Source organism: Anneissia japonica, unplaced genomic scaffold (genome assembly GCF_011630105.1).
Source record: "Anneissia japonica isolate Jap-2015-1 unplaced genomic scaffold, ASM1163010v1 scaffold288005_len623695_cov211, whole genome shotgun sequence".
Lineage (NCBI taxonomy): Eukaryota > Metazoa > Echinodermata > Crinoidea > Comatulida > Comatulidae > Anneissia > Anneissia japonica.
The window spans coordinates 597791-624199 of record NW_022701263.1 but is presented as its reverse complement, the minus strand read 5'-3'; the positions used below and the strand labels follow the sequence as shown (position 1 = coordinate 624199).

At 31.8% G+C, this 26409-nt stretch overlaps 2 protein-coding genes across 6 annotated transcripts; both read right to left on the bottom strand.

The window, feature by feature from the left end:
* Positions 1-2764: 2764 nt before the first annotated feature.
* LOC117103513 (tropomodulin-3-like) lies at positions 2765-25868 on the bottom strand. Of its 3 annotated transcripts, none has more exons than XM_033244080.1 (10): positions 25724-25868; positions 22599-22739; positions 21072-21231; positions 20397-20537; positions 17094-17237; positions 16108-16238; positions 15668-15775; positions 14570-14713; positions 4425-4569; positions 2765-3402 (listed from the first exon to the last, which is right to left on the bottom strand). In XM_033244080.1, the coding sequence occupies exons 2-10, from the start codon at positions 22725-22727 to the stop codon at positions 3362-3364; spliced, it is 1143 nt and encodes a 380-aa protein (XP_033099971.1). In that variant the 5' UTR covers positions 22728-22739; positions 25724-25868; the 3' UTR covers positions 2765-3361. The 3 variants fall into 3 exon arrangements, with proteins under 3 accessions (XP_033099971.1, XP_033099968.1, XP_033099969.1); XM_033244077.1 differs by lacking the exons at positions 2765-3402; positions 4425-4569 and adding exons at positions 10486-12743; positions 13679-13823; XM_033244078.1 differs by lacking the exons at positions 2765-3402; positions 4425-4569 and adding exons at positions 10486-12743; positions 13679-13823 and having other exon boundaries at positions 22599-22736; positions 25724-25861.
* Positions 5311-8375, bottom strand: LOC117103514 (tropomodulin-2-like). 3 transcript variants are annotated; one of them, XM_033244081.1, is made up of 3 exons: positions 7743-7952; positions 5823-5954; positions 5311-5490 (listed from the first exon to the last, which is right to left on the bottom strand). In XM_033244081.1, the coding sequence occupies exons 1-3, from the start codon at positions 7755-7757 to the stop codon at positions 5326-5328; spliced, it is 312 nt and encodes a 103-aa protein (XP_033099972.1). In that variant the 5' UTR covers positions 7758-7952; the 3' UTR covers positions 5311-5325. The 3 variants fall into 3 exon arrangements, 1 of the variants encoding a protein (XP_033099972.1); XR_004444609.1 differs by lacking the exon at positions 7743-7952 and adding an exon at positions 8277-8375 and having other exon boundaries at positions 5363-5490; XR_004444608.1 differs by lacking the exon at positions 7743-7952 and adding an exon at positions 8075-8200 and having other exon boundaries at positions 5363-5490.
* Positions 25869-26409: the final 541 nt, after the last annotated feature.

Here is a 26409-nt window from a genome sequence, read left to right as displayed (position 1 = left end):
TTATATTAGGCCTACTGTATTTAAATTAAAACGCATTTTACGACCCACGGATCGTTTTTAGGTCACTATATAAATAATATTACACTTTAATCAATTAAAATGCCATTTAGCCTACCTTTAAAGAGTACTTAGATTTAAATGAATGTAGGTTGCAAAAACATGTGCTACGACTATACGGTATGTCATTACAAAACAACAAATCTTTTACTCTGTTTTTTAATGTTGTTTACATTTTAACTCAGATATTCCGGTTTAATGCCATTGTATGTAAAGAAAAAAAAAAACAATTTTAGAGCACAGTCTCCAGTCTGAAAATGTAGGCCTGAACAACAACACAACAATTGATACCACAATTAAATCTAACACCATGAAGGCATACAGGCTTGTACAACTATACAGTATGGTACACTCTGTACTTAACTATATGTATATTTTCTTACTTAGAAGAAACACCATTCCAAAATTCAATATTTCAGACGATGTTTTTGCGACGACGTGTCTACGACAGTTCCGGTAGTTCACATTCACGTTTGCTTTAACCGTAATTTGGATATTATGAGACAGGTGCACAACCAACCAGGTATCTGAAGGAAAATTGCTGCCAAAGACAGTAGTGCCCTACCAGGCTAAACCTGCAAATTATAAGTTCAGCGGTCACCCCTTATAGCGTCCACCCTCGAATTGGTCTAGCACTGGGGCCGAAACGGTATCCGACCAGTTTGTCAAAATCTAGTTTGTTGAAACCCATGATTGCCGAATTAATGGCCTCTTTGCCGAAACCCAGTTTGCCGAATTCAGTTCACCGAAATCATGACAACCCAGTTTGCCGAAACCTAGTTTGCCGAAACATTTGCCGTCACAGTACAAAAGTACAGCATACTTTGCTTTTGAAAACATGATGGGTGGATCAGGGAGGAGCCATATTTACATTCCCGTATTTGTACCCTTAGTAAACGCTCCGCTTTGAATAAACGCCCCTTCTAGAGCCTCGTTTGCAATAAACGCCTCTTTCGAAAATACCCTGTGGCGTATATTTTTTCCTCGAAACTCCCCCTTGACTGTAATCAGAGATCTAATGGAAACATCATTCCCAACACTTTCTACTAATTTTTTAACTCATGTAGAAATTACATTTCAATTACATTGGAATTAAGGAGCGTTTGAGTATATACAGTACGTATCCATTTTACACAAAAAAAATAAATGCCTGCCTCGAATAAACACGTCCCTCGAAAAAACTCCAACTCAAAAACCATTCTCAACAGTAAACGCCTCATAGCGTTTATTCGACGAAATCGTCCGGGACCAAAAATGATAACTTGCTTATCCATATAATAATAAGTTATTTTAATAAAAGTTATTTTATTGTCAATTTCTAATATTGTGGTATAAAAAACCCCCAAAACTCCCAACGCAAACACATGTATTTTTTATGCAGGGACCTTGACAGAGCCTCTATTCAGTTGTAGATTATTATTTATTTATTTATTTCATTTAGGTATACATATTATTATCCTAATTAAACTTTATACACTTATTATAAATATGCGTATAGGCCTAGACATTTTATCTGACAGGCCTATTTAATTAATTTTTTTTTGGTGATAGCTAAATTGTTAATCAAGTTTGATTTACAGAATAAGACAAAACTAATCATTAAACTACAATAAGCAGTCATTTATTATACGAATAAACAGAGATCGCATCGCACATCGCATTGGAAGGCTTCTAAATTCTCAATTTCGCAATTCTGGAATTTGCCCCTTTAACAATAGACATGTAATAGATAGTTAATTTTTTTCCCGATAAATCATGTAATTTTCTTTCTTCTTTGAGAGTGGAAAAGAACAATTTCCAATTATGGATGAATAAATAGATATCTATGTCTATGCCCTTACTTTAGTAGATCCGAAACCTCACCACAAGGCCCTCCCACAGCCCCAATCAGACGTAATGCAGTGACGGCGCCATAGATTTTCAGATATGAAGATCTAAATTTCTCGACAATCTATGACAGGTAATTTCACCATGAGAATTTAAAATTATAGTGTTCGCTACGAAATTTGTCGATGGGAAGTCCAAGGTCCCGTTTCCACCAGATTATCTATCCCTAACCTCCGCTGGTGGCGCCGACACCGATGTTTTCTGACTTCAAATATAAAGACCTTTTTTGAGTAAGTGCCCTTTTATGGCATTTTCTTCTTACTAATTTGAGTAGACATACATTACATTTAAACAGAGAAAAACAATAGAAAGTTCACTCATAAATACTGGGACGGTGTTCGGCAGGGGTAGCTTTTACCATGTAGTTTAGTCACATTAATATAGGCTGTAAATTATTATTTTTTAAATAAATTAGAAATACGGGGGTGACTTGTGGGAGGATAATTGTTTATTATTATTATTATTATTATTATTATTATTATTATTATTATTATTACTACTATTATTATTATTATTATATTTAATATTATTATTATTATTATTATTATTATTATTATTATTATTATTATTATTATTATTATTATTATAGCGTTATTTGTTGAATTAATATGATTAGATAAGACAAAAAAAGATAAGATAAGCTTTACTGTCATATTCCAAACAAGTGAACTATTAAATTACAATCGTGATAATAAGATATAACCACATCTGTCTCTTATACACATCTAGATGTGTATAAGAGACAGTATATATATATATATTTATTTATACCACAACTTGATTTCAATACTTGAAAATAAATATCAAATGGAATTGTGCATTTCTTCTCATCTTATTTAATGTCTATGTTTACTGTAATAACTTCAATAGCTAAAATAGCCTTATTATAATAAGCTTATAAGCTTAAACCAAAAGTGAATGTACACGTCCATTGCAATTGGTATGATAACTACAGCTTCTAGCTCTCACTATTTCTACAACACTATCCCAAAATAATCAACATTAAAATTACATTTTTCAATTGATTGCAATTCCACAAGATTATAAATTTTAATATTGATACATTTTTATTAAATTTAATAATTCATGCTACATAATTCTATATTCAAGTGAAAATATCACAACAAATGTACACTAAAAGTTAAAATGGCATTATGCAAGTTGATATTTACAATTGTTTTACCTTCTAACCTTACAATTTGATAACCTATTGCATCTTACTAATATTACAAAAGGATCAACGTGATAAGGATTATTATGATGTGCTATATTTTGATTAATAAAAAAAATAATAATAAATAAGTGTAAAATGTATTACTACAGCACTGACTATACTAGTGAAAAAACATTCTCGTCAAACTTAAAAAAAGGTGTATAGAAATGGGATCCTGAAATCCAATGTCAAGAGTATTCCAGTTTATTGATTCTCAACTCTGTTACTCACTCTCTTTTTCCGAACTGAAAACAAACCAGAAAATAACAAATTATTAGCATATGAAATTGTATTATAAAGGTAAAGGTAGGAGAATAACCCATAACTTGCAGCGTTATTGTGCTGAATTGCGTATGGGTGTGGTCCGCGGCTACCTCAGCCGCCGTAAAGAGGCACTTTTGGCTACACTCACATCATTCCACAACAACATGAACAACAAAATGGACCATAGCATCGGGGTACCCCCTACTCTTCCGCACACGAGCCAGACTTGTACACTGGACCTCCATTTTAAGTCCTTATCCGAGCAGACTTGGTTCTACCAAATGAACCCTGGATTCTTTTGTAGTGTATTTTTTGTATTATTTATTTAGTCCTGTTAAGTGTTATAAGTGATAATATTTAAAGTAATTCTGTTTTTAAATTCACCTTAAATACATTGAATCTTTAATTACTTTGATTAAATATTTCTACAAGCTTTTTTTTTTTTTTTTTGTTTAGGTAAAACATACTTTTTCGGCAACTTTCCCTTTCCGTTAACAAACAACAGTTCTTTTCAAAACTATATCTACATGGTGTACCACATGCATTAAATATATTATAACATATTTTTTGATTTAAAAAAAAATTAATTCTAAATTTTTGGTTTAATGGCCATTTAGTCTAAATGCTTTCATACTTAATATTACCATAGAGAAAATAGAACTATTTTCTCTATGATATTACTGGCTGTTCTTAACTCTTTAGATTTTGATTTGATTTATTTAATATGCTCTTTAAAAAATACAACAGAAACAAAAACACATGAACAGTTTACAAAAGAGCATATCGGGGATAACCTTAAAATTGCGAAAAAAGACAATTATTCCATAGGGGTCCCCAAAGTTGCATTCTGTATGTCTTTTATACCCATCAAAAGTAAATTCAATTCAACAATTTATTCTCCATCTGAAATCTTACACTCTGGTGACTGTTTTAGATCTGATAACTAGCCATAAATTTTCCCTTCAATTTTATGATAACTGAATATGTGACCTGTGAAACTTACCAATTTCATTATTTCTCATAAGAAAATTATTGGCCTTGCCACGTGGTCCAGCATGGTCGAAAGCCAAACCAAACTTCACAATGGTTTTGTTCTTTTCTAGTACTTCTGCAATGTACGATTCTACCTTTACACCAAGTGATGACCGCTTAAAAGAAAATACATGTATTATTACAATAAATTGGTTGATTCAATATCATAAGTAGAATCATTATATGGCAAGCATTTTGAAAATTCTGGTTTATGCTCACAAAATGATGTGATATAGGTTGATCGTTAAATATTACTTTTTTCAATATGTTTATTTAATCATTATTATTTTTGTACTGAAATCTGTATTTTGCTGAATTTGGACTAAACAAAATATGCAGCAAATTGATGCTAAGGGTACTGTATTTTTTATTTACTTTCATTGGAAAGTTAAAAAAAAGAAAAAATAAATAAAGAAAAAGAAAAAATTGGAGAGAAGCAATGTAGATAACGTGTGTTGCTCACGGACACAAGCGAAATGAACAGTGAGAGATTGAGACCCCAACCTAGAATTTGGGATGTTTTTGACATTTTTACACTTTTATGACATAAATTGTTTTGATGCATTTTAGTCTGTATTTTAGTCTTTGATATTTATATATATTTAAAGTTTTACCATATATAATTGTTGCACTATAATTAGTTTTATGTAGGACCCCATTGAAAATAAGTTTTACTTTATAAAGAAAACTTTCATGGGCTATCCTTACATCATCTTTTGTTGCTATTTGTTTGTCCTGCCTTGAACAAATTTTATCCATTTTTGTAAAATACTAATGATGTGAAATAAACTGAATTGAACTGAACTAAGAGAAAAAGGTGCATACTGTACCAAAAAAATAAAGGTAAAAATTGCATTGCACTCCTTATACTTTCATTCTAAAAATGAGTGATTTATCACTATAAAATATACAGTAGTATAGTAACTTACTTTTGCAATTCTGTCATTGAGACGTGTGCTTGCCATACTCAGCGTCTTTAGGTGTGTGTTCTTATGTAGAGCTTCTGACAATGATATTAGTGTAGGTATAGGTATGTTCTGTCAACAAAATTCATATAAATCACATATTATTTAAAATATATAGGGTTCTTTTGCATGCTAACTTAACATCATCACAGTATTGTACATAGTAATAACGTTATTGAAGACAGAATTAGGGAATAATCTATACAGTGGCAACCAAAGACTAACACATGTATTAGTGTTTAGCCTGTGAAGGGTCATCGGAGACTAGCCTGTGCTTGACTGTGACTTTTGGAATATTGTTCCAGCATTCTGCCTTCCCTAGCTGGCGGATCCCAATGTAGTATTTACATTGCTGACAGAGCCAAGGAAATGACACAATGTATTAAGTTATACAAAGCATGTACCTTAATGTTATTCATGTTGAGACTGGTTAGTTGAGGGTCATTTTCTTGTACTTGTTTTAATGCTTTATCAACATCAAGATTATTTTCTGGTTCCATATTCAACGTCTTTGGAACAAAACCTTTTAGAGATTCCTGAAAATAAACCACATGAACCTAATTACAAAGCAGAATTTTTAACAAAATTCAAAGCAAGCAATGATGAGGTGAACTTTCCATGAAAAAATATATTTATTTTAATAACATTGGTTTATATCTACATTCCCAATATTATTATTTTGGCTTATCTAATTATGCAATATTATGTTATTTTTTTATATTTTTAATTAATTGTACATTTTACCTTACTGATAATCTGTCTCCATTTTCTGTTCTGTGTTCTTTGTATTATCTCATGTAATTTTGTGTGTTTGAACAGGGAAAAACAAGTTTAACTATTTGACAATGTATTCAGTTTAATGTCTCATTAAAGTATGTTAGCATTCTATTTTACAATTAATTTTAATAAATCCACACAAACATTTAAAACAAATTGTTTCTTACTATCTATTGATTGAAACTTTTTACTAATTGTAGCTTTGTTAAGTTAAGGTTTCATTATAACTATGAGGCTTACCATCCCAAAACCAGCGTACTGTCGCTAAATGTTAAACTGAGTAATTAACATAAGAATGTGGCAGTATTGTATACTTTAGTACAGTGAAGCTGTAATACTTTTAATCATAACTTTGGCAATATTGAGTCGATTCCAGTAAATGACCCATTATTTTGAAACTTATAATGTGGAGAATATGGATACATGAAACAGTTAATTTTCTGGTTTTGGTTACTAATTAGCCCCATGTATTTTCTTGTAGTAAGTAGTTAGTTTAGTTAAGTGTAATTAGTTAGTGGGAGTGAACGTTACTTGAACTCAAGGAGAGGAAGTACAAATACAGTATTATATTTATAACAAAAAAATCAACTGACCACAATAATAATAATAACAACAACAACAACAACAACAACAACAACAACAATAATAATAATAATAATAAAATAATAATAAAACAGTAATAATAATAATAATAATAATAATAATAATAATAATAATAATAATAATTATAATAATAATAATAATAATAAAAACTTTATTTAACCGGAAAACAATTGATCACCTCAATGGTGTTTTTCATCAAATGCCATAACAGACATAATCAAAGTTAACTAATGTTAAACAAAGAATAAAATTAATTACAGAAAATAAAAAGAAAACTAAAACCAAATCAAGAACAAAAATTTAAAAAAATAAAAAATTACAATAACAGCTATTAATAAAATTACTGCTATAAAATAACCTAAAATTAGTATTAATAATATGAAAATAGTGAAGATGATAATGACATCTATAACAAATTTACATATTAATAAGCATGCCCACAATAGAGGGATATTAAATCTATATTTTGTTTGTACTGATGTAATGTAGAGATTTGCCTAATAATACGTTCTTTGTTACTGTTATTGATATTTTTTAGTCAATGAATTTCTGTGTTCTATTTGGATTTACGATGCAACCTGAATTAATTTCATTGCAAAAACTAAAATGTCTGTGATTCTATTGACTTACGCTATATTTATTTACATGTTTATTGTGGTATTTTCTAATCTATGTAATATAATAATAGTGTTAAATATATTATACACTCTAACTCATATTAGGAATAAAATAAAACTAATAAAATCAAGACAAATAAAAGGTTGATGAGGAAGCTGATAAAAACAATGAAGAAAATAATGAAAATAAATAATGGATTACAACAAAATTACAATTCACAACAACAACAACAACCTTCTGCTCGCTTGGCTTCGATTGAAGTAGCAAGAGAAGTAGCGATAAGAGAAAAGAAAGAAAGAAGAATAACTATAACATAGATAAGATACCTCAGGGTTGGCCATTGATAATGAGCACTGACTTGGTAATCAAATTATTCAAGGTCACAGTTAAAAAGTAAATACTGCTAGACTGCACAATGTCTGAAGAGAATTGGTCTCTGAAGCCACTTTCAGACGTTACCGCGCAATATTGCGGGAATATGAAAGGTCAGGGCTAATCGCAGCCGTAATATTGGGGTTATGCAGCGTTCCATCTCAGACCATTGTTCTATTTTCTCTATGCTCAGGCCTAGCAATATTACCGCAACATTCCTGCCGGTGTGTTCTGGGTACCTGAAACGAAAGCAGGTCATATTTCCGCAATATTACTCCTTACTTACCAGATCAGTCAACCAACGATGGCAAATAGGACGGATGCAGAGGTTAGGGAGCAGACTGCAGAAGAGCAGATTTGCCGTCAAATTGATCTACGATCTTAATGTTTTTCGAGGATTATGACGTCATCTAATTTGATCTGTCAAAATATTTTGTTATCGCATAATCGATAAATCGTTATCGAATTCTCCTAGTGTAAAAACTTACCCTTATTTCGGTTATTTTCTATGAACAATTGCCTTTTACCTTTTTATCGTTATATAGTTATCGTTGAAAGTATAAACAGGCCTTAAAAATCGGCTTAAAATTGTCTTCAGTCCATTTTTTGTTGTTGCTCAAGTCAAATTTATCAATATTGCTTAGCTCATGCTTAAAATTAAAAAGTCGACTGTACGCATGCGCCATCTAAGACAATTTTTTAGTTAAGATTTTGCTAAGATGGTTTATAAATCAGCTTAAGATATTTGCTTTAGGGACATCTTAACTTTTTTGACTTAAGACATTTGCTCAGCTGAGATTGATAAATCCCGGGTCTGGGCCCAGTAGCACATGTTGCTGTAAACTAAACTAAATTATTTTTAACTTGAAACGCAACTAGCCTTGGTCATGTAGTCTGAGTTACCATAACTTATAACTACCAATAAAACTTCCTCGTCCGATTCCACAACATTAAATTGCCGATCCAAACAAATATATTTTGAAAGCCAATCCAAGTATGGTAAAAAATCACATGGGCGATCCTGTACCGTAAGATTTCTCCCCATGAACCTCACCCCAGGGATTTTATACCGAGACCCTCAACAAGGCTCTAGGCATCCCCTTGTTTTAGACCCCCATCAGAATTGTTGGACCTCTTATCGACATTTTTCTAATTTTACAAACATTTTACTACAAACTCCTTAAATCGACACTACCACCCAATTTAAGAGTCTATGTATAAATAAGAATATAGCACTGGTATAATTTAACTGTCTGTTAATTGACATGAAAACAATTTTGTCATTCATATTTAATTGTAAATTTGTAACTTACTTAAATATAATTATTCAGTTATGGAATTAAATGTGACATTGGAAATGGGCTGGACTCCGGCCTAATGGACGTTCCTGATGCTCATTACGGTAATTTTTACTATTCTTGATCTCAATCCATTTGTTATCTTGCTTATGCATGTTGGGCATCGAATAAATTCAATCAATTAATCAAACAATATTATATCCTGAAAATGTTTGTATGAAGATTATAGTTATAGTAATATCGAATAGTACACTTTTTATAAATTTTATTAACCCATGACAATCGGAATGCTAACATAATTTGTTTGCGCTAATGCGATCTACTAGTCCTACCCAATGCCATGTATTTGATAATCTATGACAGGAAATTTCACCCTGAGACTATAAAAGTACAGTATAGTGTTCGCTACGAAATGTTTCGATGGAAGTCCAAGATCCCGTTTCCACCATCATCTGTCCCTCACCTCCGAAGTGCCCTTATATGGCATTTTCTTCTTACTGATTTGAGTAGACATACATTACATTTAAGCAGAGGAAAATAATATAAAGTTCACTCATAAATACTGGGATGGTGTTCGGCAGGGGTAATTTATACCATGTAGTTTAGTCACTTTAATATAGGCTATAAATTATTATTTTTTAAATAAATTAGAAGTACGGGGTGACTGTGGGAGGATAATTGTTTGTTTATTATTATTATTATTATTATTATAGCGTTATTTGTTAATTATAATGCGTAATTTATAAGATTAGATAAGACAAAAAAAAGCTTTACTGCCATATTCCAAACAAGTGAACTATTAAATTACAATTATGATGCTTGATAAATTAAAGACAAGAGCAACCTTCACTGGTCACTAACAGGACACGTTGGATAAATGGCGTAGTCAGTTAACGCTGTCAGGTCGTCAGTTTGAATCGCGCCTCAGTTTTAATTTATATAAACACACACATATATATATAGTTATATATATATGTATATATATATATATATGAAAAAATAGGCTCTGAAGGCAATCAATTTCTTTCGCTATATATATATATAGATATATATATGAAAAAAATAGGCTCTGAAGGCAATCAATTCCTTTCACTATATATATATATATAAGTATATATATACATATATATATACATATATATATATATAAATGAACATTCTGAGAGCTGTTTGATTAAAAATTTTGGAAAAGCTAATAAGCTACACAAAACATCGGCCTTTGATGTATATTCTGTTGTTTGTATCCTGTAAAAAAACTGCACTACAATCACTATATATCTTAAATGTAGTTTGGTCTGCCAAAATCATGGTCTTCGGTGTCTAATATAATCATTCTTATGTTTTAGAGAGAGACCTGTATTAATTATTGGACCATACAACAATACAATGAGACGACGCGTTCAATGAACAAAATTTAATAAAACAGGTATCATTATCAAGATTGATTGTTGGTGAATACAAGTTATACCATACGCCACACAACAAAAGGCAGCTACTCTACTACATAGCACACTTTTGAAGATCTCCAGAGAATAGACAACAAAACTAAAAAATAAACATGATGATTGTTCTTTGGTTAAAACAACACATTACTGTTTCACATTACAATTATTCATTTATTATTATCATTATTGATGGTGCTCTACTATTTTTAATATGGTGCAGTATTTAGGTGATAACCAAACATAGTGACTAAGCTAACCACTGAAACTTAATGTAAGAATAATCATTGTCATCTTTGTCATAACATTTAACACAACCTATCTTTATCAACATTAGTTAAAATCATAATTCCATCTAATATTATATGTTAAAAAAATAGTAAAGAAAATATCTTGTTTGAAATCTAAAGAACAATTGACCTAAATATGAGGATAAAACTACATTTTCATCATGAATATATTTCAGTTGCATTATCAATCAATTTATGATACAGAAAAAAACTACACTGACAGGTCAACTGCTAACAAAAAGTACTTCGAAAAACTAAGGAGAATAATATTTAATGGTGAATGTTCCAATAAGCACTGCGGCGCTTGTAACATTTTGAAGGCATCAGTGCGGCACTTGGCATCTTTTACAAGCTATTGTAGTTCTAATATGGTAAGATGTATAAAACATCTGATTTGTTGCAATGTTACTATATATTTCTTTATTTGATTAATCAGTTATTTGATAGTATCCAGATAACTCAAAGCACACTAGGTATGTACACCGTGAAACTTAAGACTTAATAATGCTATGATACTTATTTATTAAAGAAAGGTGCAAGGCAAGAAAGTATCACATTTGGTGCCTATTCTGTAAAATGGTGGTTTTTGCAAGAAGGGTGCTTATTGGAATATTTAGGATAAATATGCCAATGTCCAAGTCAACAGCACAACAAACATATATCTGGCAGTGTGGGAAAAGACCTCTACTGTGTATAACAAAAAAAAAAGGCGTTTGTTACTAGCTTGTTTTGTAGTACAGATTCGCACCATTTCCCGTAGCAGCCAATGTAATAACTGTCTTTGCATTCATTGTACTGCATCAACTACAAACAATCATAATAAGAACACATATCATATTTCAAATACTTGAATACTAAGAAACTCATTAAATAATTTACTAAATTTCATCCATTTTTGTTTAAAATTCCAACAAGCTTATTTGAAGTGGTAGTTACATTGTTCGCATGATTTAGTGTAGGCTCGAATTTCTGAAAATGTTAACATTCCTGAGGTTCCAGAGAAGTAGCATAATTTATATATTATACTGTACATACAGTCCTGCTGATGCAGTGTATGTCAGTATTTAGTTTATTGAAAAACTAAGTCTAAACCAAATGCTAATAATGAGAATCTGATTGTTTAAAATAACTACCAATCTATCAAAGATCTATTCATGATATCCCTAGCATTCAATCATTGCATATAAATGTAATCATTGAATTTTGCTTTTTCTTCTAAAATTACAAGTACAAAAACGAAAACTACAAAACACCTAGGCACCAGACTTAAACCTCTTGAGCAAGTTTGTCAATGAGCTATTATTAGAATGCTGAGTAGAAACCTCTTTAAAAGCACCGCTACAAAGAGTTACAAGAAAAAAATGTTCTGTGAATGCACACGTCCATTGCAATTGGTATGATAACTACAGCTTCTAGCTCTCACTATTTCTACAACACTATCCCAAAATATTCAACGTTAAAATTACATTTTTCGATTGATTGCAATTCTACAAGATTATAAATTTTAATATTGATACATTTTTATTCAATTTAATAATTCATGCTACATAATTCTATATTCAAGTGAAAATATCACAACAAATGTACACTAAAAGTTAAAATGGCATTATGCAAGTTGATATTTACAATTGTTTTACCTTGCTAACCATATAATTTGATAACCTATTGCATCTTACTAATATTACAAAATGATCAACGTGATAAGGATTATTAAGATGTGCTATATTTTTTTTTATCAATAAAAAAGAATAATCATCATAATAAATAAGTGTAAAATGTATTACTACAGCACTGACTATACTAGTGAAAAAAACATTCTCGTCAAACTTAAAAAAAGGTGTATAGAAATGGGATCCTGAAATCCAATGTCAAGAGCATTCCAGTTTATTGATTCTCAACTCCGTTATTAACTCTCTTCTTCCGAACTGAAAACAACCAGAGAATAACAAATTATTAGCATTTGAAATAGTATTAATAAGGTAAAGTTAGGAGAAAAACCCATAACTTGCAGCGTTATTGTGCTGAATTGCGTATGGGCGTGGTCAATGACTACCTCAGCCAACATAAAGAGGCGTTTCCAGCTACATTCACATCATTCCACAATGACAGGGGATGAAACGAATCATAGCATCGGGGTAACTCCCTACTCTTCCGCACACAAGCCAGATTTGTACACTGGACCTCATCCGAGCAGACTTGGTTCTCTACCAACAGAACCCTGGGCAAGGAGTCGCTGGAACCATCGCCCATGTTAAAGTTGTAGTTAGCAGTTCCCCTGCCTTACCGCTCAGCCGCCTCGTTTAAAAATAGCCAGTTGTTTTGTTACACCACAAAAGCAGGATTCATTTGTAGTGTATTTTTTTAATTATTTATTTAGTACTGTTATATATGATAACATTTAAGATAGTTCTGTTTTAAATTCCCCTTAAATACATTGAATCTTTAACTAATTTGATTACATATTTCTACAAGCTTTTTGTTTTTTGTTTAGGTGAAACATACTTTTTTGGCAACTTTCCCTTTCCATCAACAAACAACAGTTCTTTTCAGAACTATATCTACGTGGTATACCACATGCATTAAATATTTTATAACATATTTTTGTTTAAAAAAAATAAATTCTAAATTTTTTGTTCAATGGCCATTTAGTCTAAATGCTTTCATACTTAATATTACTGGCTGTTGTTAACTCTTTAGTTGCATTCTGTATGTCTTTTATACCCATCAAAAGTAAATTCAATTCAACAATTTATTCTCAATCTGAAATCTTACACTCTGGTGACTGTTTTAGATCTGATAACTAGCCATAAATTTTCCCTTCAATTTTGTGATAACTGAATATGTGACCTGTGAAACTTACCTATTTCATTATTTCTCATAAGAAAATTATTGGCCTTGGCACGTGGTCCAGCATGGTCAAAAGCCAAACCAAACTTCACAATGGTTTTGTTCTTTCCTAGCACTTCTGCAACGTACGATTCTACCTTTACACCAAGTGATGACCGCTTAAAAGAAAATTCATGTATTATTACAATAAGTAGAGAAAAGTAAGTAGAAACATTTATATTGCCAAGCATTTTGAAAATTCTGGTTTATGCTCACAAAATGATGTGATGTAGGCTGATCGTTAAATATCACTTTTTCCAATATGTTTATTTAATCATTATTATTTTTGTACTGAAGTCTGTATTTTGCTGAATTTGGACTAAACAAAATATGCAGCAAATTGACGCTAAGTTTACTGTATTTTTTATTTACTTTCATATTTAGACATTGCATTTCTTTGCAAGTAATTGAGGCCACAGGGGCGGATTTAGGTGGGATCAGGCCGGCCTTTTGGAAAGTAAAAATAAAAAAGGAAAAAAAAAAAAATTAATAAAAAATGTATCACTTAAAATGCCTCGGAGGTTATTTTGGGCATCTAGAAATCAAAATTTCGTGAGGGCATGCCCCCCGACCCCTAGGGTAGTGTTGTCTCGATCAGCCCCACTTTCAGACATCTCTGGATCCACCCCTGGTCCACATGCCTTAGTGTTGATGCTATAATCGGCACAGGAGCAGACAACCTCATCAGGTACTCATTAATACTCCTGGGTGGAGAAAAGCAATGCAGATAACGTGTGTTGACACGCACACAAGCGAAATGGACAGTGAGAGATTGAGACCCCAACCTAGAATTTTGGAAACCAAACCGTTCCTGCTGCGCCAAATCATTTCTACTGTAGCTGCCTAAAAAATGACATATCCCTACCTGGTTGGCAATTCTGAGTTCAGAAAGTGTTTCATTATTAAGCAATGCCTTCATAATGGCCAGAATTCCAGTGCCAGTGATGAAATTGGATTCCAAATTGAGACATGTCAATGCTGTATTTGCTTCAATTGCTTCTCCAAGTGCCTAAAAAAAAACACAACAATTTAATATACAGAACATATTTTGATAACAATACAAAATACAGCATAGAGACAGATTGATCCTGCCGATGGAGTGTGCTCAGCATGTTGTATTCAAAGACAAGGCTAAAAAGTGTTACACTGACTTGTGTAAACATGTACTCTATTCAAAATGCAGTCTAAATAGATATCAGATGGACACTTAGATTATTAACAACACATCGATGCTTATGCAGATTTCTAAATGTTGGAAGGCTCTATCTTATCCATTGAAGTCACTCATAACAACAAACTTGCACCCAATCAAAAGTGAAGATAGGAATTCTTCTGTTCTGAAAATAGCCACTATATGACACTGATATGGGTTTCTGAGGGAAATTATGACATCACAAAACAACCTGGACAGGTTAAGAATGTAGAGAACAAGATCCTTCATGGAAGCAATTGCCATAGACATCTTGCAGCATTATGGCCCAAAAGACACAAACAGACTGAGATATCCTAAGATAGAGCTCTCAGCTCCCATTTTAATGTTTATTGTGTTTTTGACATTTTTATACTTTTATGACATAAATTGTTTTGATGCATTTTAGTCTGTATTTTAGTGTTTGATATTTATATATATTTAAAGTTTTACCATATATAATTGTTGCACTTTGTTTATAATTAGTTTTATGTAGGACCCCATTGAAAATAAGTTTTACTTTATAAAGAAAACTTTCATGGGCTATCCTTACATCATCTTTTGTTGCTATTTGTTTGTCCTGCCTTGAACAAATTTTATCCATTTTTGTAAAATACTAATGATGTGAAATAAACTGAATTGAACTGAACTAAGAGAAAAAGGTGCATACTGTACCAAAAAAATAAAGGTAAAAATTGCATTGCACTCCTTATACTTTCATTCTAAAAATGAGTGATTTATCACTATAAAATATACAGTAGTATAGTAACTTACTTTTGCAATTCTGTCATTGAGACGTGTGCTTGCCATACTCAGCGTCTTTAGGTGTGTGTTCTTATGTAGAGCTTCTGACAATGATATTAGTGTAGGTATAGGTATGTTCTGTCAACAAAATTCATATAAATCACATATTATTTAAAATATATAGGGTTCTTTTGCATGCTAACTTAACATCATCACAGTATTGTACATAGTAATAATGTTATTGAAGACAGAATTAGGGAATAATCTATACAGTGGCAACCAAAGACTAACACATGTATTAGTGTTTAGCCTGTGAAGGGTCATCGGAGACTAGCCCGTGCTTGACTGTGAATTTTGGAATATTGTTCCAGCATTCTGCCTTCCCTAGCTGGCAGATCCTAATGAAGTACTTACATTGCTGACAGAGCCAAGGAAATGACACAATGTATTAAGTTATACAAAGCATGTACCTTAATGTTATTCATGTTGAGACTGGTGAGTTCAGGGTCATTTTCTTGTACTTGTTTTAATGCTTTATCAACATCAAGATTGTTTTCTGGTTCCAAATTCAACGCCTTTGGAACAAAACATTTAGAGATTCCTGAAAATAAACCACATGAACCCAATTACAAAGCAGAATTTTTAACAAAATTCAAAGCAATGATGAGGTGAATTTCCATGAAAAAAGGTATTTATTTTAATAACATTAGTTTATATCTACATTCCCAATATTGTTATTTTGGCTTATCTAATTATGCAATATTATGTTATTTTTTGATATTTTTAATTAATTGTACATTTTACCTTACTGATAATCTGTCTCCATTTTCTGTTCTGTGTTCTTTGTATTATCTCATGTAATTTTGTGTGTTTGAACAGGGACAAACAAGTTTTACTATCGGACAATGTATTCAGTTTAATGTCTCATTAAAGTATGTTAATATTCTATTTTACGATTAATTTTAATAAATCCACACAAGCTCTTTAAACAAATTGTTTCTTACTATCCATTGATTGAAACTTTTTTATTAATTGTAGCTTTGTTAAGTTAAGGTGTCATTTTAAACTATGAGGCTTACCATCCCAAAACCAGCGTACTGTCGCTTAATGTTAAACTGAGAAACTAGAAGAATGTCGCAGTATTTTATACTTTAGTACAGAGAAGCTGTAATACTTTTACTCATAACTTTGGCAATATTAAGTCGATTCCAGTAAATGACCCATCATTTTAAAGCTTATAATGTATAGAATATGGATATATTAAAAAGTCAATTTTCTTGTTTTGGTAACTGATGCTGTTTTGGTCACCGATTAGCCCCATATAATATTCTCTTGTAGTAAGTAGTTAGATTTAGTTAAGTGTAAGTAGTTAGTGGGAGTGAACGTTACTTTAACTCAAGGAGAGGAAGTACACCCTCCTCTGGTTATTAAACCACAGCTGGCCAAGAGAACATACCACTGAATTTGGCGCCCTCATCCTGCAAGCTTCCGGGGCCAGCTACCAGCTCTCGCAGGTTCTCGTTCAATTCAACAGCTTGCGTGTGCACATTAGCAGCGTAATACTGGTCCTGATTTAGCATACTGTGCAGCCCAAGGATACCTTAAAAGCATAATACTTGCACATTCACCCAAAAGCAGTATTAATTTATATAATAATATATAATTATGGCTATATATTTCATTACAACAATGACAATATCAACAACAAGTACATGAAAATATAATTGTGAATAAAATGGAACTGTAATAACATAATAACAACATATTTAATATTAACAGTTAAAATAATAACAAAAATAATGTTAAAAATACTAATACATTGGTCTTAAATGGTCTATAATTGTTCTTTTCTAACCAATTCACATGTTGTACTTAACTATTAACACCAACAACCACAATAAAATGACACTACAATAACAATAATAAATAAAACAAATATAAAAACATAATTACAATAATAGTGTTTGATAGACAAATATTGATTAATTATGAATTAAAATAGCTACAACATTAATACAGTATCATATTTATAACAAAAAAATCAAGTGACCACAATAATAATAATAATAATAATAATAATAATAATAATAATAATAATAATAATAAAATAATAATAAAAAAAACTTTATTTAACCAGGGAAAACAATTGATAACCACAATGGTGTTTTTCATCAATGCCGTAACAGACATAATCAAACTCAACTAATGTTAAACAAAGAATAAAATTAATTACAGAAAATAAAAGGAAAACTAAAACCAAATCCAAAAAAAAAATTTAAAAAAAACAAAAAAAAACAAAAAACAAAAATTACAATAACAGCTATTAATAAAATGACTGCTATAAAATAACCTAAAATTAGTATTAATAGTATGAAAATAGTGAAGATGGCAATGACATCTATAACTAATTTACATATTAATAAGCATACCCACAATAGAGGCTATTAAATCCATATTTTTTTTGTACTGATGTAATGTAGAGATTTGCCTAATAATATGTTCTTTGTTACTGTTATTGATATTTTTTAGTTAATGAATTTCTGATTTATATTTGGATTTACGATGCAACCTGAATTAATTTCATTGCAAAAACTAGAATATTTGTAATTCTATTTACTCATGCTTTCTTTAATTACAAGTTTATTGTGGTATTTTCTAATCTATGTAAATTGTTAATAGTGTTAGGATATATTATACACTCAACTCTTATTTAGGAATAAAATAAAACTCATAAAATCAAGACAAATAATAATCATACAAATGATAAGGTAGATGAGGAAGATGATAAAAACAACAATGAAAAAAAATAATAAAAATAAATAATGGATTACAACAAAATTACAATTCACAACAACAACAACAACCTTCTGCTCGCTTGGCTTCGATTGAAGTAGCAAGAGAAGTAGCGATAAGAGAAAAGAAAGAAAGAAGAATAACTTTAACACTGTGATAGATAAGATATTCAAAATTAGTTTGAAATATCATAGCTTAGTGTTATGTGGTACAACTATATAATAAATGATAACAAAAGTGAGTGAAGGAAATAGAGATTATGAAAAAGAACATTACAGTGTGCTCCTGGTGAAATGTTGGTGACAAATTATGTTTGTAATTGAGAGATTCGTAATTGGCAGAGGTCACTAAAATATGAACATAATGCAGAGAACTGTACAACCGAGCAGGGACTGACAGAATCAACAGCCCCAGCAGTTAGTCCCATCTCTGATTTCAAAGCATATGACCGAGGAAATCAACAGCTAACAAGTTTTGAATTCGGAAACTTGATAGCAACACGCTTGACTAATCATTATTATGGTTGCCCATTAGAGCAGCCATTTTTGAAGAATGGGATTCACTAGAACTGAAAGGTATTATACTATCTTATATGGAATTCACTAGACTACAGCACTCTAATGACCTTATTAAGCATTGTAAACACCATGGTGAAAAACAAACAATAGGGCATTGCTTTTTCATAGACCTCAGGGTTGGCCATGGATAATGAGCACTGACTTGGTAAGCAAATCATTCAAGGTCACAGTTAAAAAGTAAATAATACAAGTATTATTAAGATAGACAGCACTAAGATTTTTGTTTGCTAGACTGCACAATGTCTGAAGAGAATTTGTCTCTAAAGCCACTTTCAGACAGAGCTACGTTACCGCAATATTGCGGGAATATTCTCAACAATACCTCCTGTATGAAAAGGTCAGGGCTAATCGCAGCCGTAACATTGGGGTTATGCAGTGTTCCATCTCAGACCTAGTAATATTATCGCAATATTCCTGTTACAGTGTGTTCTGGAGTGTATCTGAAACGGAAGCAGGTCATATTCCTGCAATATTACTCCTTACTTACCAGATCAGTCCAACAAAGATGGCAAATTGGACGGCTGCAGAGCTTAGGGAGCAGACTACAGAAGAGGAGATTTGCCGTGAAATTGATGGCACAATTAAATCTGGGGTTTTATACTACCATTGTCATCAAACTTCCAGAGGCTGGAATAATTACATGGTATTGACTGTCTGCAGTTAGTTGTTTGCCTTTCTAACATCGGTATCAATTCATCAGTGATAAAATCAAATAAAACCCTAGACAATCTAAAATTTCTTTACCAATCTTCATCGGTGTATGTGTTTCAACTACGTTCCAAAATATTATACAATGGGTACGTTCCTTCACCCACATCGTATGATCGCACAAGGTACCTTGAATAGCTGTACACCTAGCTCACAGGCCATAATTCACTGTTGATGCCTTCCGACATCCTTAATACACACAATTTTGTTTGACTCGTATTATCTGTTCTTAAAAATTTACTTCTTGTTGCAGCATGTAGGTGTAGTACATGGAAAAATCATCAAATGTAGAATAAATCAAGGAAATTACTATAGTCTAGCCTGGACATGCCATTATGATATTTACTGTACTTTGTATTTAGCGCAATTTTCTAGAAAAAATAACAATCTATGATGACTAACATGTTAACCAATGACTCTCCCAGCGTGCATGACTCATTCATACAGAAATTATATTACGGCAATATTAATTACTGCAATATTTTGTTGGTATGAATGAACATGAATTGACATTGAGCCTAAGTTAGTGATTTTTCTTAAATAGAATAAATTTATTAGTAGTAGGTGGCGCAAAAAATGCATAACATGTAGACAACAGGCCCAACAAGATACACCAAAACAGTATTACACGACTATGTAAGGCTACATGGGTGTAGTGTGAGTTTTTACAGATGTGTTACCTGCCAACTCTACCAGATCTTCCTCTGTAGCATCTTTCAAGGCTTCTTCCATCTCTGCATCTCCCTGAACTTCTATCTCATCTGCGTTAGCATTTCCATTTTTCTTCATATCTGCATTTGCTTTGGCTTTCCATACTTTACCTTCAAGAATAAGTTTCAGTAAAAAATAGCTGCTTTAATATAATACCTAATACATTTTTTCAATATATAATAAAGTAAATTATATTGCAGCACAGAATGAATGTTGTCTTCTCCTCTTAGCCCTAATCTTGCCCCTATAACCAACAGTTTTTTGCACTGTAGGTTGTTACTTTCAAATTAAATAATTTCATTATTTGCATACTAACCCCTTGTGTTTACTGCTGGGTAGATAAATAACAACATAATTCTTAAAGACCCTACAAATTTAATAAAGAGACAGCAAGGTTTTAAGGAATCATTAGGCCTTTAAATTTAGTACCTAGTTCTGGCTATACTGAGACCCTTAGCACCAAAAACATGATAGACAGAATCCTTTACTGTTAGCCACTTGGCCCATGCATCATATGCCCTATGCATTCCCACTACAGGAATTAGGAATGCCACTAAAGATTGAATTTAAAAATTACAACAATAAAAATTCTATAATTTATCAAAGACTGAAAAACCATTTAAAAAACAAATGTGTACGTTTACCTCTCTTTTGTCCTGACTTATATGGAACTCTGTCTTCAACATCTTTTTCGCTTTTTGCTTGATTCTCTAAAAATTCCTGAAGTTTTTGTCGATCAAATGGACCGGTTGGTTCCTTATCAGTTTGATTTCTCATACGGTCAGAGGCTGGCAGTAATGCATTCTAGGAAATGTAGTTAAGATATACATAAATAATGATATATAGTAACATGTATACACCATAACCTTCAAAACTAAATAAATAAATAATCAACAAAATATAAAAATTTGAATGCTTTCTTTAGACATTAGTAAAGTGTTTTAGTAAACAAAATCATATTTCGAAAATTACTACCACAAACTAGTGGGCACCTTTCATTCGTATCGAAAACGTGCTGCGTTCATACTCAAATTTTTAACTCTATTCAAATTCTAATAGGTAGTACTGTACTTTTTTTCTTTTTTTTTTTTCATTGCGTGCATGCAAAATCAGAGTAGTTGGACCTCTTACAATTCTATATTCTTTGGATAAACCATTTGGGTTAACAAACATATTGAAAGAAAAGATCATCTTCATCTTATTCTAACTTTAATATCTTTGTATGGTAGACAGGTCTTTTGTGTTTAGTGGGGCAACCACCAGGATTTACTTTTAGTAATATTGCACACCAGGAGGCATAATGTTTCCGCTTCTGAATATCATTATAATAATGACTTGAATGATACTTTGTCAAACCTAAATAACTGTGCCTCTTCTCTCTAATCTCTGGTCTGCAGTTATTTGTTTGAATGTGAGACAATTTTTAGATGCTTATTCGAATGGGGAGCTATTACACCGCTTTTGGAAGGAAACACATGAGTTGAAAGATTGACAGTTCCATTCAACGAGCTAAGTTGAATGGAACAGTCAATCTTTCAATGAATGAAAAATTCTTCCATTGCGAATAGAAAACATTCATTATTTTGTTTTATAACATAGCTAAATAGATCCCTGTCATTTGATCATCTTCCAAGCCAGTGTAAAAGTAAGGCCTGTCGCCTACTCCGCACAAAACCTAGGCCCTCTAGGGCTAGGCCTACGCTAGAAATCCGTCCTCGTATTTCAGAAAAAAAGGGCCTATTTCCGCACAGATTTTGCGCTAATTTGAGCTACTTTTTGAGGTATCATCCACGCAATTAAAATACTTTACAGTAACCAATAACAACTGGAAAAAGTCAGACCTGTGTCTTTTTAACCAATCAAAAGATTGTTTTAGGTTAAAGTCATTTCGTATCCATAGGCAACGTGCAATGGGCAAAAACTGGTGGAAAAAAAATGCACGGTAAAACTAAATTTTCATGAGTGACGAAATAGGCAAAATAACCAATGTCACATGGTACGAAATCCACCAATCAAATGACAGGGATCTATTTAGGTGTTATAATATATAATACCGAATAGTGTAAAAATGTCATCAATCCCCTGACCCTAAGCCTCCATGTTTAGTCACTGAACAGGTAACAATATGAATCCCAGTCCACCACTGTAAGAGACCTTAATGTTGTACTTACATCAGGGTCCAGCATAGACTCCAGCTCAAGCACTTCTGCTTCTGTGAGGTTTTCCAACAAGTCATCGATATCAACATCCTTATATTTGTCAAGGTCTTTATACAGACTAAAACCCTGAGCCGTAGTCATGTTTATATTCTTCTGAAACAAAAAAATAAAAGATTCCATCATTAAAAAATGTATCTCCAGAATTTAGCATCCAGTGTACAACTGCTATTCCATGATTGAAAACTCGGGTAATATATTTTCATTTCCCACCTTGCAATAGGTGATTACAAGATTATTAAAAAACAAACGTCAACTCAGGTAAGTTCACGCTTAATCTCTCATTATTGACAACATTCCTCTTTTTATATTTTCAGTGTTTGAAATTATAAAGAAAAAAAAAACTACTTTAATAAAACATGTTCCATCACAGGCAGCACATTTACAGTTGTCTCAATTGTCAATTAGCAATTACATTAAACCTGATTCAATTGGCAGTGGCCCAATCCCATAATTTTAATTCTAAACAGAGGAGACCCTGACATCCTAGGATTAGACGAGACTTCACTGCCTGCCAATAATGATGATTTTGAATCAAAATTTTATTTTGAAACAAATATTATGCCCGCCGCTGCCTCGAAGTATCCAAAAATAAAATGTATATTTTTCTTAACTATATAAATTTAGAGCATTTAACCATCCCAACTATTTACATTCAGATATTAAATTTTATTATATATTTTCTCATGGAATAAGATTGCAAAACAAGGCATATTAAAAGTCTCACCTTAGACACATAATATATTTCATTTTAATGTGTAATTACCCTGATCAGTGGAATTAATGTTGGGAGTAAAATAACATAAACAATTTAATTAATCATTAAGTACTTATGATCAAATCAGGTAACACTGTACTGTATATTTAAAATTTGAATGAACAATTATGAACCTATAGAGTTTATGTCAAATTCTTTATTTGTTTTTAGAATATATAAATTGATGGATTTTAAATTTAATTTTTCTAATTTCAATGATTCTTGTAAACAAAATAAGGGTCATTTATTATTTATTGGTCACATGACATGTTGATTTTATGAATGTTGTGTCATGGTACCAAATACAACCAGCATATGTTGAAAGTAAATATTACTGACAATTTAAGCAATACTATCTAGTATTCTAAACAATTACACGAATAAAGATAAACAATATTATACGTAAAGTATGCGACATATTCATGGTGGGCTGTAACTTGTAGGAGCTGTTGTAGGCAATCTCATCAAAATACATTTTTTTTGCAGCTCCTACATTAAAAAATCTCACGTAAACCATAACAAATCATTGTACAAGCTTTTGTTGTTCATTCTCATTTGCACAGATAAGAAAGATGTTGCTTTGAAAAATTCACCTTTCTGGCAGTACCTATTTTTAATAGCCCTTCCCCTCCACCCAGTCAAAGAAAAAGTGAGATTTAGGCCCTAAATTAGCCTTATTCAATTCAAGCTATCTTTCTCATATGATGGTCAAATACCGTCTTTTTTTCGCGATGATTGAGATTGGTCGAAATGTAAACAAATCTAGATATTACGTGTTATGCTTGTTTAATAATTATTATATCTTTTAAAAATAAAGATATCATTAACCAGCATTTAGCCAAGTGAGAATTTTTACTATGTTAAACTTTGTAGAATTTAAATAAAGCTTGTTTCTTTTTTGCATAAAATTTGCTATTACAGTAAAACATATAATAAATAATAAAACATGTCTTTTGCATTACCCAGTATATAAAATATTACTTTTCAGTAACGCACACATTTAATATCATTTATTATGTATTTTCAGGTTTAAATCAGTATGTGATCATTATTATCATACTACCTATCTTATGCGGCCGATGATAGGTCCTACTTACAGCGCTAATACGGTTTCGCATCCGGCTGTAAAATTAGTTACCAGTTATTTAACACTTACAATTATTCAATACTAATATATTCCTTGATGATTTGACTTCCCAATAATCCACTTATTATCAAATAGTTATGGTTTCTAATTAAGTTAATGAACCATTAATTGAGATGGTTAACATCTTCGCGGTGTGCACCATTTTCATACCTGGCTTGTAGACTTACAACTGTGCGGTGTTGCCAGAATCAGGGCAAAATTATACCGTGGTTGCCATAGGTGTGCGCTGAGTTAAGCATGCCTAGTGGAAATAGTATGAATGTCACTCAAAATGTTATTCTACTTTTCGCTTTTTTTTAAACTTCATCAAGAAAAATACATACTACAAAGAGGTGAACTACAAAATAATACAAGTTTCTAAAAATTCTAATGCAGCGCAATAATTGCTCACTAAAATTACAATTGGGTACAAATTATATGACAGACGCTGGAAACCTCGACAGTCGTCAACCATGGTGCGGCGGAGCAGAGTTGATTGTGTTGAGCGATCGGGTGTTACTATCGATATACAGTACCGTACTATACTGTATGCACGATGGCGTGTATTTCAATACTTGGAGTATGTATTATACTTTCTTAGTACCGTACTAATTATTGGTTAATTAACTTAATTAGAAACCATAATTGTGGAATAATAAGTGGCTTATATGAAAGTCAAAATTATCAAAGAACCTGTTAGTGTTGAATAATTGTAAGTTATAAATAACTTGGTAACCGTTTTCAGGGCTGGACTGGATGCAAAACCGTATTAATTAGCGCCCCTACTTTTTTACTATACTATTATATTACTGATGATGATGGGACTATCGTAGTACACCCGCAGTCTATTAATAGATATCTTAATTAGACCTGACTAGACTAGCCTAAACCTAAAATAACGTCAACTGAGGTGGGCGTATACTAGAAAGTCTGATGGCCGTAGCCTAGGTCTAGGCCCTAGAGTTTGTAAACATAACAAACAAAGCGTAGGTTGCTTGCCTAACCCAGACAGGGCCTAGGCTAGCTAGCCTAGGCCTACGCCTATTTTATAAAGTGCTACAACAATGAGCAGTGCCTGGATTTTTAGCGTATGTAAGTACATCGGTATATATAATACTACGAATAAAAATAAAATTTAAACGTTACGGACGGAAAAAACTGTACAGTGTATGTTTATCTACAACTGGAAAAACTCACTTTACGTAAAAACGACCTTCAGTATGGCGACTTCACTATCGTCCGATCCGGTTACGAAGAAGAGGCTGGTCAAATAGTTTTCGACGACGATGGCCGGAGATAAATATTCATGAAGCGCGCCCTCAAACACGACATTTAATAGCTCCTATGAATAAAAATAAATTAAGTGCTACGCTTATCCTTACAGTTGTGCTTTTAAAATCAGGATTAACCTTTCAGCTATTCCAAGAAGAATGAATGACAATTTAATATCCAATACAGATAAATTAAGACAGAATACAAATTATAAGGAAAATAAAAATACATAATTGTCTCAGCTAGTCTACACATCAGTAGGCCTAAGTTAAATTACCTTTTAATACACATATAGTAACATTTGTTATATTTATACATGTGTTTTATATAAATTTAAAGGTAAAATACTGAAAAACAACAATGCTAGATCTCGGTAGATGTACACATTCGATAAGCAAAAGCTAAAAAGCCTAACGTAAGTATACAGCTAGAAATATAACCAGAGTAGGGATTTAATAATAACATCGCCAACTTGTCTCGAGTATCTTGTAGGAAAAGGCTCTGCATAAATTCTACCGGTATGAAATAACAGGAGTTGGAAATATGATGATGATGATGATTGAAATACCATAGTATATAACACCTTTAACATAAAAAAAAATAAAGCTATT